This window comes from Musca domestica, unplaced genomic scaffold (genome assembly GCF_030504385.1).
Source record: "Musca domestica strain aabys unplaced genomic scaffold, Musca_domestica.polishedcontigs.V.1.1 8, whole genome shotgun sequence".
Lineage (NCBI taxonomy): Eukaryota > Metazoa > Arthropoda > Insecta > Diptera > Muscidae > Musca > Musca domestica.
Window position 1 is genome coordinate 10,109,296 of NW_026712409.1, and position 19,702 is coordinate 10,128,997.

The 19,702-nt window shown below is 34.3% G+C and overlaps 1 protein-coding gene across 4 annotated transcripts in view; it reads right to left on the reverse strand.

The window, feature by feature from the left end:
* Positions 1 to 405: 405 nt before the first annotated feature.
* Positions 406 to 19,702, reverse strand: part of LOC101889731 (uncharacterized) — a 55,874-nt gene continuing 36,577 nt past the window's right edge. For 3 of the 4 annotated variants that reach the window (XM_005174808.4, XM_059130932.1, XM_059130933.1), the window contains 4 exons: positions 4,317 to 4,540; positions 4,026 to 4,254; positions 3,723 to 3,899; positions 406 to 774 (listed from right to left, as the gene is read on the reverse strand). In XM_005174808.4, coding sequence (XP_005174865.1) covers positions 633 to 774; positions 3,723 to 3,899; positions 4,026 to 4,254; positions 4,317 to 4,540 — 772 coding nt within the window. In that variant the 3' untranslated portion in view covers positions 406 to 632. Of the gene's footprint in view, positions 775 to 3,722; positions 3,900 to 4,025; positions 4,255 to 4,316; positions 4,541 to 4,602; positions 4,698 to 19,702 lie in introns of those variants that run through there. The other variant, XM_059130931.1, reaches the window with a different exon arrangement.

The following is a 19,702-nucleotide window of genomic DNA, read 5'->3' on the forward strand; positions in this document are numbered from 1 at the left end:
AAATCACTTTTACATGTTTACACCGTTTTTAATAACAAATGATGTGTGTATATATGTATATTTGCTCTATGTATAATAATTGGTATTGGAATTTTGGCATAATTTCCCGATTTTTTCGTTACACGTTAGCTAGAGATAGAGATATGATAAGTGGGGATGGTATTCTTTTGATTTTTTTTCTTTATTTTGTTTTTTATTAAATTTTATTAATTTGTATAATTTGATTTTTGGTTTTAAATTTTAGTTTTGTTTTGATTATTATTATTTTAATTTAAGGACTTCTACTACAATAAGGTTAAATACATACAAAAAAGATATATATCTAATAATAATAAAAATAATAGTGATAATAAAAAACATTAAAAGAAAAACATATATGTATATTTTGTCTGTTTGTTTTCGATAAAAAAGTTATGACATTGACATATTTGGGATGTTGTTGAATAAGTTTTGGTTTTTTTATTTTTCATATTTTTGGGGGAAGGAATAAAAAAGTTGAAAGGGTCGGGCGGTCAGGAAGGAATAGTTTCATTTAGTAGGGTAGTGGTGGTGGGGTAGTTCATGTCTTTTCTTTCGGTTTTCTTTGCTGCTTCTGCTGTGGTTGTTGCAGTTGTTGTCTCTCTTCATCGAACTTAAATTCGTTCGGTTACATAAACTTTGGCAGTGGCTGGAGCATTTGAACGACGAACGGCAACAGAGACAATAATGCCTATCGCCACCAAGACAATGCCCAACGAATTCATGATATAGTGTTCGATCTCGGAACTGCGGGTGCTGGAAAAGAGGAGAAAAATAAAGAAAAAATATTAAAAGAGAAGAAAGAAAAAAATATTTTAATGATCTGAGATTATTGGTTTGATGGCGCCCAACACATTTTTGGTATAATAATCTAAAAAGTAACTTAAAAATCCATGACCGTAGACACCCCAAGAAATGTCAATAATTCAGGACTAGCAAAAGATCCGAAAAAGTTCTTGAAAATTCAAATCTGAATAAAGTCATAAAAAATCCAAGGCTAAAAATCCAAAGTCCTTAATGTCTTAAAGAATCAGCGGCTTGAAAAAGTCAAGAAATAAAAAAGTCTAGAATTAAAAAAATATCTAGGTTTTTGAAAAAAAATCAAGAACTTAAAAAAATCTACAGCTAAGGGTCTTTAAAAACATCGTGGAATATTTGCAATTACTTCTTAAAAAGTCCTCCATAAATGGTAACTTAAAAAATTTACTGTCGACGGCTAGAAATTACATTAACTTTAAAAATCAAATAAAATATTGTTGATGACTCCCCGGAAAGTCTTAAAAAGCCCAACTAGAGAAATGGATGGCGCCCAATAAAAAAATCTTGAAAAAATGAAAAAAAAAATCAAGATTTAAAAAAATTCAAAAATTAAAAAAATCTATAGCTAAAGGTCTTTAAAAAAATTCACAGAACAGGTAAAATTATTTCTTAAAAGTTTTCGACAAGAGTCTGAAGGTCTTTTAATAAATCCACGACTAGAGGACCTTAAAGAGCCCTAAAAAATTCACTTCTATACGTACGATAAGCCTTTTAAAAATCCTAAAAAGTCTTAAAAACCAACTAGCGGAATGGCGCCCAATTGAAAATTCTAGAAGAAAATTAAGAATTAAAAAAAATCTACAGCTTAAGGACTTTTAAAAAAATTCAAGGAATAGGTAAAATTATTTCTAAAAAACCATCGGTAAATGGTTTCTGAAAAAATCAACGCTCGAAGAATGGGTCATATTGTCCAAGACTAGACAACCTTAATATTTAAAAAATCTATTGTTAGAGGTCCTTAAAGAGTTCTAAAAAATGCACTTCTATATGTATGATAAGCCTCTTAAAAATAAAAAATCCTTAAATAAACCCCTAAAACGTTTTAAAAATCAACTAGAGGAATGGCGCCCAATTAAAAATCCTTGAAAAAAGGATTAACAAAAAATCTACAGCTAAAAAATGCATGACATATGCAAAATAATTTCTTAAAAAGTACTTGAAACCATTTGGTTTTTGAAAAACTTACTCTCGAAGGAAATGTCTGATGGTCTTTTAAAAAATCCAAAACTAGAAGACCTTAAAATTTAAAAAAGCTATGGTTAGAAGTCCTTAAAGAGTCCTTAAAATTCACTTCGATATGTCTGATAAACACCTTAAAAAATTCACGGCTATGTGTCTAATGGCCTTTTAAAACCCCGGTGCTAACGGTCACTTTAAAAAACCAGGGCTATATGACTGATGGGCTATTTCAAAAAATGGCTACATGAAAATCCACTGAAGGAGATCGGTGTATTATACCCTCAGTCATATGTCTAGAGAGGGTATATATCATTTGATACGGCCAAAACGTGCCTAATCGAAATAACGGTTTTAGACCCTAGGTCTTTTTTGACCAAATCCGTTTCCGGACATTTGGAGTCGATCTAGCGATGTCCGTTCGTCTGTCTATGTGGCTGACTGGTGCGCACAATAACTCTCGAAGGGAGTTTCCGATTTGCTCCAAACTTAGTACATCGTAATATTATTATAAAAGTTAGATCGAGTTCGGAGATGGACATTATCGGTCCACACCTACTGGAACGAAATTTCCAAAAAAAAAAAAAAAAAAATATTCACGAAGCTCATAAAACGCGAACTTGACAATTCAGAATTGGTATATTTCTATATTTCCAAAAACAAATGATCTGTTATAAATATGGTAGAGATCGGACCATTTCTTCTGGTACCTCCTCCACAAAGGGTCAACATTTTGAATAAATATAACTCTTACAAAATATCTTATAAGAGTCCGATTGTTTTCAAGCCACACATCACAATATTTTTATTAACCCAAGGTCTGGTGTGAAGATGGAAGATATCGGTCCACACCTTCTGGTACCTCCCCCACAAAGGGTCAATGTTTTGAATAGCCATGAAGCTCAGAAAACGCGAAATTGGCTATATTTTCTCAATATTTCCATCATCACAAGATCTCTTATAAAGATGGCAGAGGTCGGACCATTTCTTCTTGCCAAACCTGGCACGTCGAAATATTTATATCAAATTTATTTTAGTCCGATACGAAATGGACAATATTTGTTAATTTCTTTGGAGTAGAGGGTTAACAATTCGAATAATCATAACAGAAGTCAAAATATACTTAAATAATCGAACATTGGCTGAGGGTATACACCTGTCGGCTAAACCTACTGATACTTTTTGGCTTGTTTTTCTAATATTTAATCATATTTATAGCATAATTTCACTATCAACATAAAATGATTATTGAATAAATGAAAATTTTTATTATTGAGCGCCTAAAAGTATGCTTTAAACTTCTAGAGACAATTGCTGAAAACGTCACTTTACTCTTAACATTAATATCATATCATCAGAATTAAGGTGAGAATACGTAAAATGCCTTTTTGACTGGCTTAAGCCATCGACTGGCTTCTTCGTAGAGGGACAAAGGAGTTTTAGGTTGACTTTGTTCGATTTTGTCCCTATGTTCCTCTGTTCTTTTCCGAAAAAGCTAGCCGATGACTTAAGCCAGTCAAAAAAGCTATTTACGTTTTATGTATTCTGACCTTTAGCCTCCAACCTTCAACATCTCTGGTTTTGAATTCGATCCGAACTCCTTTGATCCAAAACACATTAAATTTTATTCCAACCCCAAAACCTGTGATTTTCTTTCAATCTACCAATCCTATTGTCTATATATTAAAGTATATAGCAGATATTCTTACCTGATTGCTGTATCGCCACTATCGCCGCCAATCATTTGACGTTCCTTCTCAACCAGACCGGTGACGCAGGTCGCAATGGCCATCATGAAATTGGCTAAGCCAAAGCTGGCATGGATTGGCACCATGGTGGCACGGCAATTGTAAGTGCGATTCTCACAGCATAATAATATCAAAAAGCTGCAATCGACAACAGCAACCACAACAACAATACCAACAACATGCAAAAAAAAAGAAGATCAAAAGTGAAATAAATATGAAATCCGACATGGCTAATTTAGCATTTGAAATCTGTGCAAAACGTACCTGAAGAAACCGATCACAAATTGCATGGCAAACATGCCCATTGTCACGAAACCCAGCCATGTGTGCAGGCTGTAGAAGTTCGGTTTCGGCGGCTCCGAGAGATTGTGCGAATCGAATACGGACAAGAATCCCAAAGCGATGCATGGAATGGCGCATGCATGGAACAGCATGTGAACCAGTTTCACATAGATGTGTTTCAGGCAGCGGCACAGGCGATACAAAAGAATTGCTGGCGGGGTGGAGAAGAAGATTAGGTTCGATTTCCAAAACAAAATCATAATTAGCACTTACAAAATCCTGAGAATGTTATGAAACCGGCCACCATTAAAACGGGATGTAAATTGAATTGTAGCTCTGGATTTTCCGACCATGCAAAACCGCCACGATAGAATATGACCCAGAAGAGAGTGAGCACCAGCACGCCCACCAACAGAATGGTGGACAAGATCACAATTAGTAAATACTCAAACCATGAGCCGCAATTCCAGGCATTTTCAGGATCTTCTTCATAGCGTCTGAAAATAGAAAATGGAGGAGAAATTGTTAAGCAATTTGGTAGAATATTTACAAATTTTACATGCGTCGAGGGGATCTATGATGACCTCCTCTTCGTATAACATCATTTAGTTCTTTGACAAATTCGTTGTTTATTTGCATTCTCCTTTGATAGCGTCGTATTTTTCGAAACCAGGAAAATTCTCTCAAGAAACACATGCCAATTATGGGAAAAATATTTTCATAGTCTTTTTTTATTTTTCAGACTTGAAATTAAACAAAAATTTCAAAATATCAAGGAATCAAAGTAGTTTTGGATCTTTATGTCAAATTACGTAAAATTTGTAGAAACTGTGAAGAGATCTTCGAGAAATCCCAAACCCTGGAAAATTAATTATTATTGCTCTTGAAAAATTTGAAAAAATCCAGGATTGATTCTTTCTTTTTTCATAAAAGTCGTAAAAGAATCCACAACTAGAGGTCACTGTTGCTTTCAAGGAACTTTAAAAATTCAAGACAAGAGGTCTGTTTTTGTCCTCAAAAAACCAAGATTAAAAGCTTTTCTTGGTCCACAATAATCTTCTCATCTGAAAATCTTAAAAAATCGACGGCTAGAAGGCTCTCTTAGCCCTAAACTTCCTTGGTAAGATCTCTCACTTGGTACTAAACTGTTTTAAATATCCACCACCAGAGGATTCTTAGTCCTAAAACAACTTAAAAAACCCGACAACGAGAAACCTCTATTATTGTCCTCAATATTTCGCGGCTAGAGGTCTCTCATGGTCAATGATTGAGAACAACGAGGGACCTCTAGTCGTGGACTTTTAAAATTATTGTCCTATTTCGCGACTTAGAGGTCTCTTCTAAAAACTCGTAAAAAACATTAAAATTCAGAAGAAGGGTCTCACTTAGTACCAAACAGTTGTAAATATCCACCACTAGAGTATTCTTAGTCCTAAAAAAATAAAAATAAAAACAATACAATTGAGGACAAGGAGAGACCTCTATCAATGTCCTCAATATTTCGCGACTAGAAGCCTCTCATGCTCAATAATTGAGAACAACGAGAGACCCCGGACCGTGGATTTTTGAAATGATTGTCGTCACTATTTCGCGACTTGAGGTCTCTTCTAAAAAATCTTAAAAAAATGACTTGAAAACAACCTAGGAACACTTGGACTAGAAGTCTTTAAACTAATTTTTAAAAACGAATGGTAAGAGGACCCGTAGTCCTTTGAAAATTATTACGAAATCCAAGAACATAGATATTTCAGGTCTTGAACATTTTTTGTTAAAACTCAAGAGAAGAGGCCTCATTTGGTAATAGACAGTTATAAATATCTATCATTAGAGGATTCTTAGTCCTAAAAAAAATTAAAAAAAATAATCCAATTGAAGACAACGAGAGACCTCAATCATTGTCCTCAATATTTCGCGACTAGAGGACTCTCATGGCCACTGATTAAGGAAAACGAGACACCTCTAGTCATGGGTTTTAAAAATGATTGTCCTCACTATTTCGCGACTAAGAAATCACTTCTAAAAAATTTAAAAAAAAAATGTCTTAAAAAACAATCACGTAACACTTTGACTATAAATCTTGAAACTAATTTTTAAAAATGAAAGGTTAGAGGGCCCATGGTGCCTTGAAAATTTCTACGAAATCCAAGAAAAGAGGTATTTCAGCTCTTGAACATTTTTTGTTAAAATTCAAGAGAGGAGGTCTCATTTGGTAAGAAATAGTTATAAATATCCATCACTAGAAGATTCTTGGTCCTAAAATAAAAACTTGAAAAAAAATTCAATCCAAGTGAGGACAACCAGAGACCTCTATTATTGTCCTCAATATTTCGCGACTAGATGTCTCTCATGGTTCTAAAAAATCTTAAAAAAACATGACTTGAGGAACAATCTAAGGAACACTAAGAAATTAAAGGTAAGAGGACTTTCGTATCGGACCTACTATCTTTATAACAGAATTTGTGTTGATCCAAGTCTGAATGGAATCGGATGCAAAATTTCGCGTTTTATTTAATTTTTAATTTTCACCCTTCGTGGGGGAGGTACCAGATGGAGTGGACCGATATATCCCATTTTCACAGCAGATCTTGTGTTAGTAGAAATAATGAAATGTGTAAAATATAAAGAGAATCGAAGGATTAGTTAGTTTTATTTATTCGAAACTTTGATGCTTTGTGGGGGGAGGTACCAAATAGAATGGTCCGATCTCTACCATCTTGATAACAAATCTTGTGTGGATAGAATATTGAGATGTAGCAAGTCTGAATGGAATCTGATGTTAATTTCCCGTTTCATGAGCTTCATGAATATACAAAATTTTGACTCTTTGTGTGGAGGTACCAGAAGGAGTAGATCGATATATTCAATCTTCACACCAGACTTTGGGTGAATAAAATATTGTGATGTGTGTAATTTGAAGACAATCGGACTCTTACATCACATTTTATACATTTTGATCCTTTGTGTGGGAGGTACTCGATGGAGTAAACTCATATTGTCCATTTTCGCACCTGACCTAGTCCTGTTGCAAATATTAGGATTTGCAAAGTTGAAGCAAAATCGGATTATCCTTTCTCTTTCTGTGCAGTAAAATATTTTTTTTTTGAAAATTTCGTCGTTTTTCAAGGGGGGTATCAGATATATGGACAGACGGACCTAGATCGACTCCAAATGTCCAGAAACTCATAGTGACTTAAAATCCCTAAAGGAATCGTAAAAAATATTTTTTTTGCTTAAATTGATAAATATTCTTAACACACCTAAAATAATGAAAAATATTGAATATGTTGAGATCTTGAAAAATTTTAAGAAAAAACGACGAAACTTGTGAAGTTAAATTTAAATCCACAATTTTAATACTCTTTATTCCCTAAAAAGAAATTACTATGTTCCCTTGCTAATTACTCTTTGAATAAATTTATATTTATTCTCTCAGTCAAATAAATACATCAATCACTTGAGAGCTCCACTGACCTAGGCTTTTGTTTGCATTTCTGTGCCCTCCTATGAACTCCCCCCACTCTCTCTCTCTCACTCACCCTCTCTCTCTACCCCTTTCGTTTTTAACTCAAAATTCAAACGATCAACAGAGTTCAAAGTTATTAATTCAATTACAAGCTCCAGCTGACAGTCACAGCCATTTACAATGCACACACACACACATACATACATATGATCGAAATGACTTTTATTGGTATGTGATGACGTTGTTGCTGTAGCAAGTAGTTGCTGTAATTGCAAATCTTTCTTTTGTTATTCAAAAAGACAAAGAAGAAGATGAAGACAAATAATGAACTGTTATCATAATGAAGTAATTACAATTTGCCGTCGATCTCAAAGTGAAAAAAAAATTCAAAGATTTCTTCAGACACAAATTTATGCAAACTTTAATTCCAATCGAGTTGGAATTGAAAGTGAAATCTCGGGGTTGATAATGGCAGAAAAAAATGTTGTGATTATGCTCGCAATTAGTTGTTGTAATTTGCTGATGCTATTGTTGCAAGTTATGATAATTGTTGCAAATTTTTGCAAATTATTGGAGAGTTTCTTTGTCCCCTACTAATTATCTTCGATTGAGGTTTTACCAATGACGATATGATGTGAGGGAACGGAATGGGCTGGCTCGATAAAGAAGGATAGTTCTTTCAGCCATTTTTCAAAAATTTTTTTAAATTTGTCAAGGATTATCAGAGCTACAATTTATACGAGCTGTAATCGAAGATTTTTGTGGCATATGTTTCTTCAGGCGTTTCAAGGATTTTTTTAAACATTTTCTTTTAAACTAAGCTAAGGAAAAAGAAGTGGATTTTTAAGGTCTATGTGAGCTATAAGTGCGAGTTTTTAATAGCGATTTTTTTATGGATTTTTGCCAGGACGATCAAAGCTATAATAATAGACTTTAGAGGACTATTTAGTCTGATTTTGAAAGAATTTTTTTCGAAGATAATCAGAACCGTTGTTGTAGATTTTTAATACATATGAAGTTATAGAGAGACATTACCTTTAGGATATTTTATGGGGGTCTACTTGAGACTTTTGAAGTATCTTTTCAAAAACCTATCAGAGATGCTATGATATTTTTTCGAGGATGTGTTCAAGGACTATGCAGCTGTAAGCTTGAGTTTTTAATGGCGATTTCTTAATTTATTTTTATTTCTAGGACGAACAAAGCTAGGTTTTGCTGAGGATTTTTAAGAATTTTTTGATCAGTTTTTTAAGGGGTTTTTTTCGAAGTCGATCAGAGCTATAGCCGTAAATTTTTGATGATTTTTTTTAAAAGGCGTCAAAGACAACCCAATCTATAATCATAGATTTTTTAGTAAATTTTCGAAACATTTTCAAAGGACGATTAAAAATGTAATCTTGACGATATTTTATTCAGGACTCTTAGAGATTTATGAAGTTTTTTTTTTTAACAATCAGAGCTAGAATCATGGATTATTAAACAATTTGTTCAAGGACTAATTAAGGAGTTGTAAATAATTTTTAAGGACTTTTATTTTCAGAAAAATAAAAACAATAATTGTGAAATTTTTAAGGATTTTTTCCAGTACTATTTTGGCAAAATTTTGAATAATTCTGTCGAGGACAATCATCAATCAATCGTAAATTGTTAAAGATTTTTTTCAATGGCTATCTGAGCGGATTTTTGAAGAATTTTTTCGAGGTCGATTAAAATATATTTTTCAACCATTACTTGAGCTGATTTTAAAGAATAATTTCACGATGATCTGTATGAAGCTTTTTTTGGAGACGATCAAAGCTATGGCCTGATAAGATTTTGGATGTTTTCGAGGACGATTGAAAATATAGTCATTGCGTTTTTTATGGACTTAGCATTTATGGAGTAGCATTTTTCCCAGACAACCAAATATATAGCCGAGGATTTCTGAAAAATATATTTAAAGACTACCTGAGCTAAAATTTCGAGTTTTGAAATGATGTAATTTTAAATTTTTGCAAAGACAAACTTTAGAAGAAAGTGTTCGAAGGATCGTACGAGCTTACGGCGTGGTTGTTTGAACGCTTTTTTTATTTAAAAATTTTACGACTTGTAATCGTAAGCTTCCGAAGGCTGTTCTGACTGACTGAGAATTAAAGCCCAGACGAAACGGCTGAAGCTAGAATCCTTAAATTTTGCACAAGGGTCAGTCTTGGTACATAGTAAAGGTCTGCACAAGACGAATTGTATGAATTATGCTTTTTTTGACACACTGACTTTGTCTATTCAATCATGTGCTATGTATTTGATAGACAATGACAACCAACAACATCCCCCATTTCGATTCATGTGTGCCATTGTCTAAGGTTCGATCGTGGCATGGCTGACTCGAATATTTGCATGGTGTTCTCCATAAATGCAGAGTGTCAACGATGACATCGAACCGTGACATCGACAAATTGTGTGTCATTTGTGTACGTGTGCTTACATATTGAGAGAGTGTGTGTGTGTATTACTTTCGATGGTGAGGGAGTGTTTTTGTGTGTGCTGTAATTTTGAAGTAACAAACACGGCGTACATAAAAGTGAGTACGAAATCAATAATTAAAAAATATTATTTATAACGTAGTTGAGGGCAGAGATATTAAGAAAATTTATCAGTTTTTTTTAATAAGGATTGACATTTTGGATTGTTTCGTCAATAACCGAAATGTAAAAATTTTGTGTGGACCAACTATAAGTACCTGAAATATGTTATTATTCGCCAGGAAATACTTTATTATAAAAAATGTATTTTTTCACATATCGGAAAAACAGGTAGCGATTGCGCTTTGCCTTCATTACGTGTGTGTCTTTTTCGTTGGCAATTGTTTCATTATTGTTGTAATTTTTGCGATAGAACATGTTGTATGACACATTATTCAACATCCCCTTTTATTGGTCATTACATGTTATGACGATAGGTTTGAGTCTGACCGACATGACGAGACATCGAGCATTTGGTTGGATGTCACGTACTGTTATGCGTTTGATCAAACAGGGCACAACATGACGAGCGTTTTCTCTCCATGGCATAAATAGAGAAATATGTCACACTTGCAGCCCTTTGGTACATAGATGTGTGATAAGATTCGGTTTTTGAAAATTCGTACTTAAAAGCTACTAAAAATTGAAAACTTTGTATTGGACAAACGGAATGAACTAGAATTTGAAATGAAAGTCACTGATGGAGTGCAGGATAGATGTAAAAAAGTGTTTTTTATTGAAACTTTATGCTAGGAACACAATTGGAGCGAACGACGAATTTCGCCCTACGCGGCGACAAAATGAGCCGCGAAAATTCGTCGTATGGAACACAATACCGACGAAATTATAAAACAGCTGATGAAGTTGTTTACTTTTTGCTCATTTGTTGACTACAATGAATTATACAAGAACACATAATTCTTTACGTTCTCTATTATAATTTCACTTATGTCCATCTTCTCTATTATAAATTCACTGATATCCATCTTCACTCAGGCGCAAGTACACAAATAAATAAACAAATTAATTATGTTTTTTTTATACGAATAACAGATAGTAGAGTGACCATAACAAATTTTAAAGTAAAAAGTAACTTTATTTACTAAAACACATAAAATTCGTACAAGTATGGCCACCTTGTACTGTTTTGTTCGCCGGTCGCCGGCGTATGAAATAGAAATAAAGCTAATTGAGTTCGCGGCGACCGACGAAATTTTCGCCGGTGCCGTGATTGTGTGCACTTCCATATATACATATGTGTTTTATTTTTGACAACGAACATACGCCGCGAAAAAATTCGTCGTTCGCTCCAATTGTGTTCCTAGCATTAAGGTTACGAAAATGGTACCATTTGGTATTATGGGAACGGATAGAGCTAAAAACTTGAAATTCGGCATGAGAATCAAGATTGGAAAATAAGTTTGATATATGAAGGTGGTTTTGGAAATGTGTACTGAGTATGCGAACGGTACTCAATGGTACTAAATTTGGTGCAATTCCATTTTGGGTGAACGGATGAATCCGATGGAAGGTTTGTGATAAAGAGGTGCTATTGGGAATGTCTACTACAAGTGCAGCGAAAAGTACAAAATATTACTATATTTGGTACAATTTGGTATTGGGTAAACAGATAGAACTTGCTCAAGTTAAACATTTTCCTATTATTCTCTGTGAAAAACTAAAAACTTGAATAATATATAAAACCTTTAAAGTCTGACCATTGAGTATGCAGATTTGATTAAAAACTGTTGTCAAACTGAACAAATTATGCATTTTGAGTACTAAAAGGCCTAACAAGAACTGTTGTAATGAAACTAAAATTTTAAGATGACAAAGTATTGGGCACTAGCTATTTCTCTATACAAATGTTGTGTGTAATGATTATAAAAAAAAAATATTTTCAATTTCTCTACAAAGGGTCAGCTGAAACGTGTTAATTTTAAATAATTACCCAGTCAATACCGATCATTATATAATTACATTTAAAATTTCACCTGGCATGCTCATCAGAGGCATAGTGGTGACATCATGTTTAATTTTTTTGCGATGTAAATCTGTTTCATTTAATAACAAAAATAACGAAAGTTTAATTAGAAAGAGAACGGAGCAAGTCGAGAAATCGAGAAATTGTTTACTTATTCCTTATTACTCTCTTACAAAGTTCAGTTCAGCTTTTTTGCTATTTTATTTATTTTATTCTCGATTTATTATCGATGATTATAAGTCAGATAATCTTTGAAATAATTAATTTGGGATCACACGTTTTTGTTTTGCTTTGCAAACATATTCATACAAATACGAAATTATAGCTCTGGTGGTGTGTAATGATTTTGTTGTAGTTTTTTTTTGAAATGTTTTCATACCCTAAGCCATGTGGCTACTGACGGTATATATAATTTGATACGGCCAAAACTTGCCTCATCGAAATAACGGTTTTAGACCCTAGGTCTCATTGGACCAAATCTGATTCTAGCGATTGCCCGTCCGTCCATCTGTCTGGCTGGTGCGCACGACAACTGTCGAATGGAGTATCCGATTTGATTTGAACTTTGTACATCGTAATATTATTGTAAAACTTAGATCGATTTCGGAGATGGGCAATATCGGTCCACTCCTTCTGGTACCCACAAAAGTTCAAAATTTTCTATGAAAATAATATACCCCATAGAAAGAGGAAGGATCTTTGGATTTTGTACAAATTTGCAAATCCTATATATTTTCGTCAGTGCTAGGCCATATGAGAAAATAGAGAAAGTGTCAAAATTTACAATATTTATAACACTTATAAAATGTGAAATAAGAGTCTGATTGTCTTCAAATTTTGTACATCCCAATATTTTTATGAATACAAGATCTAGTATGAAGATGGTATAGTTCGGATCAATCCTTCTGGTATCTCTGCCACAACGGGTCAAAATGTTGAATATTTACATCTCTCATAAGGCAGGAAATAAGCATTCGATTCTCTTTAAATGTTCCACATCCGAATATTTTTTATAACACAAGATCTGATGTGAAGGTGCGATGCATCGGTTCACTCATTCCGGTACCTCCCCCACAAAGGGTCAACAGTTGGAAAAATTATAACTGTTATAAAATGTGAAATATGAGACCGTTGGTCTTCAAATTTCGCATATCTCAATTTTTCTGCCAACACAAGATCTGGCATAAGGAATCGGTAGAACGCGCCACTTTTCCGGTACCTCCCCCACAACGGGTCAAAATTTTGAAAACCGTTCATAAAACGCAAAAAAAGTATCCGATTCCATTACTCGCAATATTTCTATCAACGCAAGATCTGGGTGGTGATGGGATATATCAGACCACTAACTCTGGTACCTCCCCCACAACGGGTCAAAATTTTGAATAACAATAACTCGAAATAAGCATCCGATTCTCTTCATATTCCACACACCCTAATATTTCTATTAAGACAATATTTGGTGTGAAGATGATAGATATCGGTCCACTCCTTCTGGTACCTTCCCAACAAAGGAGCCAAAATTTAAAATGACAAGAAGTTTATAAAATGCGAAATAAATAGCCGATTTTCTTTAAATTTCATACATCCCAATATTTTTACTAACAAAAGATCTGGTATGAAGATGATCGATTTCGGCCCACGCCTCCTGTTACCTTCTGCACAAAGGTTATAATTTTCAATACTTTTATCTGTCACAACTTGAGAAACGAGTCAGCGATTCTTTACAACATGCTATATCTAAATATTTCTGTCAACCAGAAACCTGAGATAGATAGGGAATTTATGATTTCGCATAAAATTGAATATAAATGTTCGATTTTCTTGAAATTTTGCCCATATCAATATTTTTATTTGTATAAGATGAAGTATGAAATTGGAAAATTGGTCGGTAGACTACATCTGGTACTTCACGCACATTTTAACATTTTCTAAAAAATTATCACATTTCTAATATGAAGTAAATACATAGTCCAAATTTGTCACGCCGCAATATTTATATCATATTTATTTAGGACCCAGTCCTTCAGAACCTCTTCAATAGAGGGTCAACAATTTGAATAATCATAACAGAAGTCAAAATATATTTAAATAATCAAACATTGGCTGAGGGTATACATCTGTCGGCTAAATCGACTGATACTTTTTTACTTGTTTTTTCTTCAAACTGAATTTGATTTTAATTTTCTTCAAATCGTTACAAAATTTCCTAAGAATCATGAACAATTCTTCAGCTGTTTTCAATTATTTGATGAGTTCGTTTTGATAAGGAAACTCCCTTCCATGCAACTCCTCTTCGGACATAATCCCGAAACTATCATATTTCACATTGAAAATATGTGGGGAGTTGAGAAAAATATTATCATTATTTCACATGCAATTGAGAAAATGTGTGTTGGCAAAACAACAACAGCAGCAAACACAAGCACAACAACAAATTACAAACATTACCGCATATTTTGTTTTCAATTAACAACGCTTTGGAATTCTTATTTGTTTACGGCTTTATTATGTTGTTCTCTACTCACAGTTAGTGTTGTTGTTGCTTTCGATGATGCAAATGATGATCATATGATCCATAGATCTATTATGGCAGCAATTACACACAGGCACACACACACACACTACTTATAATTATAACACTCTTTGATGAAAGGGAGATGGGGCGGAGAATGTACTTGGCAATATGTGTTAAAATTCTCGGCTCACATGTTCTCTCTCACTCTCTAAACACAAAAACCCTTTATCAGACATGTGTATCGACATTGATATGTTTTGACTGCAATTTGTTGTTTAGCATCTGCATGCCCGCCACACACACACACATTTGCTTTCAAACTGCCATTTGTGGGAGATTAATGGATTCTCACTATCCCCCAAACTCGTATCCAATGCCAAAACAATCCCCTCTTAAATGCAAAAAGCATTACCATAATTCTCAACTAATCACATGTGGTTGTTGTTACAATTCTTGTTGTTGCTGTTGTTGGTGTGTAATGATACCATCCAAAATATGTGAACTACTCTCACAATCAGAGAGACAGACAGACACCCAAATTCCCTGTTGATGGAAATGTTAATGGGTTGTTGATGCTGACGATAACGATAATGATGTTCTCATCATCATCATCATCATCATGTCATAATGTGGCCGATGTTTGTACTGATATCGTTTATTATCTCATTGCTCAGTAATGCGATATCATTTCACCATGTATATATATAATAAATATATTTATATGGCTGTGAGTATATAAATTAAAATTGAAAAATTAATATTAAAGACCGGGAGGCTGTGGTGTGTGTGTGTTAATAATGATTAAAGCAATGGTACGTTCATACGAATATGTGTGTAGATGCCATTTATTTGCCCCATTTTCAACGTTTGCAGTTAATGGCAACATATAATCGTACATGTGTACATACATCGGCTGTTAATTTGAATTAGCTACCACTTATGGTTTATTATGTTAATCACATTTTTAATCGCAAATGAGGTTGACACCAATGTGAAAAGTCCTTTAAAAGATTTAAGGAAAATAATAAACGGGGCAAAGTACCACACACATTTTTAGTCAAACTTATAAGTGCATTTTTTTTTATCCTTCACCATAAAAAGGACAAACAGCATACAACCCAATGTGAATTTAGGCATGTCCGCATATCCTTCTGTTGAAATCACAATCGAAATCGTCAAAGATAAAGCTTTAAAAATTTTGCACAAAAATGAATATAATACCTAGGATGTCTGGTATTGGAAATGTATAACGCCATGCAATGGCACCTCTGATTTTCGATATTTCGTCCCCAATTTTAATTAAATATGTCTCCAAATGGTACCTCCTGATTATCAGCATTTTCCAAGGATTCCATGCCAATTTCCAACCGATTTCTGTGTGATTCAATATTATGGGAACTTGGGAGGGTAGATTAAATTAAAAATTAATTAAAAATAAATTTCTTAGAAAATTTTCGAAATTTGCCAACAGTAGTTTGGTATTGTATTTAGTCCTTCAAAAATATTTACCAAAATCTACAAAATTTTGGAATTTTCTACGAAAATCAACGAAATTTGTCATTTTAAAAACGTAACGATTTTTTGTTAGGAGGTCCTTGAAATATTTTTTTGGAAAATTCACGAAATTTTCCAATTCAGTTTAAGATTTTGGTTTTTAAAAAAATATTTTTAAATATCAACTTTTTGTGGTGGAAGTTCCTTCAAAAATTCCTTCAAAATTTTGATATACGAAAAGTACTAAAATGTACTAAAAATGTAATGCTTTGTTATGGACAGAGGGAATGAGCTAGAATTCTGAAATTTGAAGTGTGAGTCATTGATGGAGTACAGGATACATGTACCAAAGGATTTTTGGAATTCGAACTTTAAGATAACGAAAAGTTCCAAAATTGTACTAAACTTCTAAAATGCTAGCATTTTGTATTATGTGAACGGATAGGGCTAAGAACTTGAAATCTGGTATAAGAATCAAGGTTGGAAAGTTATATATTTGCCTTCATGTATCAATGAAGGTGGAATTCAAAATGTGTACTAAGTGTGCGAACTGTACCAAATATTACTAAATTTGGAATTTTTTGGTTTAGGTTAAATGGATGAAGCTGAAATTTTGAAATTTAATTTTGGGGTCCCTGTTAGTGGTAGTACAGGGTGAGATAAAAAACTGTAACAAAGTCAAACGCCATAATTTTTAATTTTTTTTTTTAAATTTTATTGAATGAAAGAAAAAAATGTCGTCAAAATACCGAGGTCGTCAAATGCGGATATATGGGGCCTATACGAAGACCTGGACCTGCATAGACAATTTTCTGTCATAGACTGTAGTACCCGTTACGAACTTCAAATACGAAATTTGAAACAATTCCGGTGAATAATGTCGCTAAAATAACCAAAATACCGAATATTGGGCGGTATCTTTATATGGAGACTATACAAAGACGTGGGCCAGCATAGACAAATTTTTGTCATAGGCTATAGTACCCATTACGAATTCTAAATAATATCCCTAAAATGCATTAGGGGGGGGGGGGGGGGTGTTTCGTTATATGTGGACTATACGATATCGTGGACCTATGTAGATATTTCTCTTCCAGGGGGTTTTTAGTTTTAGAAAGAACTTCTAGTGTGAATTTTTAGACAATTCCTTTGAAAAACGTAGCCAAACCCATCAAATATCGAAATCCTCCAGGGGATAAAGTACTCCGAAGGAACTCCTTTTGTGGATTTTCAGACAATTCCATTGAAAAATTTGGCTGCAATCATCAAAATAGCGAATTCGGGGGTACCGTTATATGGGGACTATACGATATCGTGGACCGATAAAGCCCATTTTCAAACTACAGGATGAGATAAAAAAACTGCAACAAAGTCATTAACATTTATTTTTTTAATTTTATTGAATGAAGGCAAAAAAATGTCGGAAATAGCATCAAATTTTAGAATAAGTTTAGATTTGTTCGAACTGGTCACCTATGGCAGGAAATATGGCCTTCCAATGGCCTATGAAACCGTCTGCCCGAATGCCGCTCTGCGGTATTTTGGCCCATTCCCGATGAAGCGCTTGTTTGAGGTGATCGACACTTTGGTATTTTTTAGTGTCAACCTTGCTTTCCAAAATACTCCAGACACAAAAGTCCAAGGGATTGGTATCCGGAGATTTTGGTGGCCATTGTGCGCTGGAAATGAAGCGAGGTACCTCATTTTGTTACCATTTTTGGGTGGCGCGTGCTGAGTGCGATGGTGCTGGTGAGTCCTGTTGGAATGTCCAAGGTCTGCAGCCAAAATGTTTGCGTCCCAAGGCTTTAATATACCCTCCAGAACATTTTCGCGATAATATTCGGCATTTATTCTGATGCCACGGTCGATTAATACGAGCGAAGAGCGACCATTGGTTGTTATGACGGCCCACATCATCATGGCCGGCGCTTGAGTTCTGCTGGCCAACCAAAGGTGCACATTTTCAGCTGATCTCTTCGGCCAGCAAACACGATCATTTTGTGTGTTTACAAACTACTGCACAAAGAATGTTTTCTCATTGAAGAAGGAGAGAACCAAATTCGGCAGTTCACTACTTTCGGTCAAGCGAAGTAACTCTTTAGCTCTTATTAGTGTATTTTCTTTCTGTTGCGGTGTAAGTCCTTGCATTTTTTGGAATTTCAATGGCCATGGCTTTACCCCGAGCTCATTTTTCAATATTTGCCGAATGGAATATTGCGATATGTTCAGCTCACGAGCCATTTTTCGGCCACAGCGACGCGGGTTTCGATCAAGTCGCTTCTTTACTTTTCGAACCATTTCTGCTGATGTTGCTATTTTCTTCCGTCCACTTCCTTGACATATGTCGGGCTACGTTACCAGTATCACGGTTATGAACGATGGTACGAGACACGCTAGATTTATTCACATTTAAATGCTGGAGTGCTCTAACGATAGCCACTTGTGGTTTTCCAGCCAAATATAAAGAAATCACACCATCGCGCTTGAATTCCGCCACGAATAACTTTTTTTCTGGAAAATTCTCAGCAAAATGCTTTTGTACGCTTGTAAACAATATAATGAGCTATCACTGGAGTAATTTTAACAGCTGTCGAACGTGTGGCTTAGAAATGACAGCAGTCTGAAATTGGTTGCCGTTTTTTCATCTCACCCTGCATATTCCCTGAGTCTGAGAGGATATTTACAATGTATTGAAATCCAATAAAAATATCCCAATATTGCCAAGTTCTTGGTAACCTCCACCCTCCTAACAATAGCAAAAAATAACGTAACATTTTAAACAATTAATTGCTTTCCCATGTATCCGAGAGCCTGCTTTACACTACACAATTTCTTTGGTAGACCATCTTTTTTACATTTTTTTCTTAATTTTTGATACGAAAAAAAAAAACAAGGAAATCCCCAAAACCCGAAATAATACCTCGGCAAATAGGCAAGAAAAATTTTAAAAACAAGCCAACTTGTGAAGATTAAGAAAATGTTTTACATCATCAATTCTGTTGACTTGAAACATTGAGCCTGGCATACATACAAACATACATACGTACACACATGTGTACATCTCTATGTACCCGGGAACGTAATCATGTTACATAGCACCAGCATACGTTTCATTGCATTTCATAGATGGATGTCAGATTTATATCCAACTGCAGTCTTGCTTTACCTCATCTGCGAACCTCTTCCGATGATGGCTACAGCCACCACAATTGGATGCTGTTCATCATTCAAAAGTCAATGAACTGTCTGTCAGTCTATGCAAGTGTGTGTGTGTGTTTTGCTTTTGTTGTTGTTGGTATTATTGTATTTTATATTTTAGCATAGATTATACAGGCATACAACAACAACAAGCGACAAAACTAAAAAAACATACGCTATGCGCCTGTTAAGTAAGTGTGTCTAAATGTTTGCATCGCATATTTTATTTAGCAGAAAATAAAAGAAAAATTAAAGGGGGGTCCATGTTGCACTTTTATTATCTTTCGCCGTGTCGTTGTTGTTGTTGCCGTCGTTTTTTGTTTTTCAATTTCATTTTCATTTCTTCGGTTTGTTATACCCTCCACCTTGGAAAGGAGGGTATATTAACTTTGTCATTCCGTTTGTAACATCCCTAAATATTCGTCTTAGACCCCATAAAGTATATATATTCATAATCAGCATAAAATTCTAAGTCGATTTAACGATGTCCGTCTGTCTGTCTGT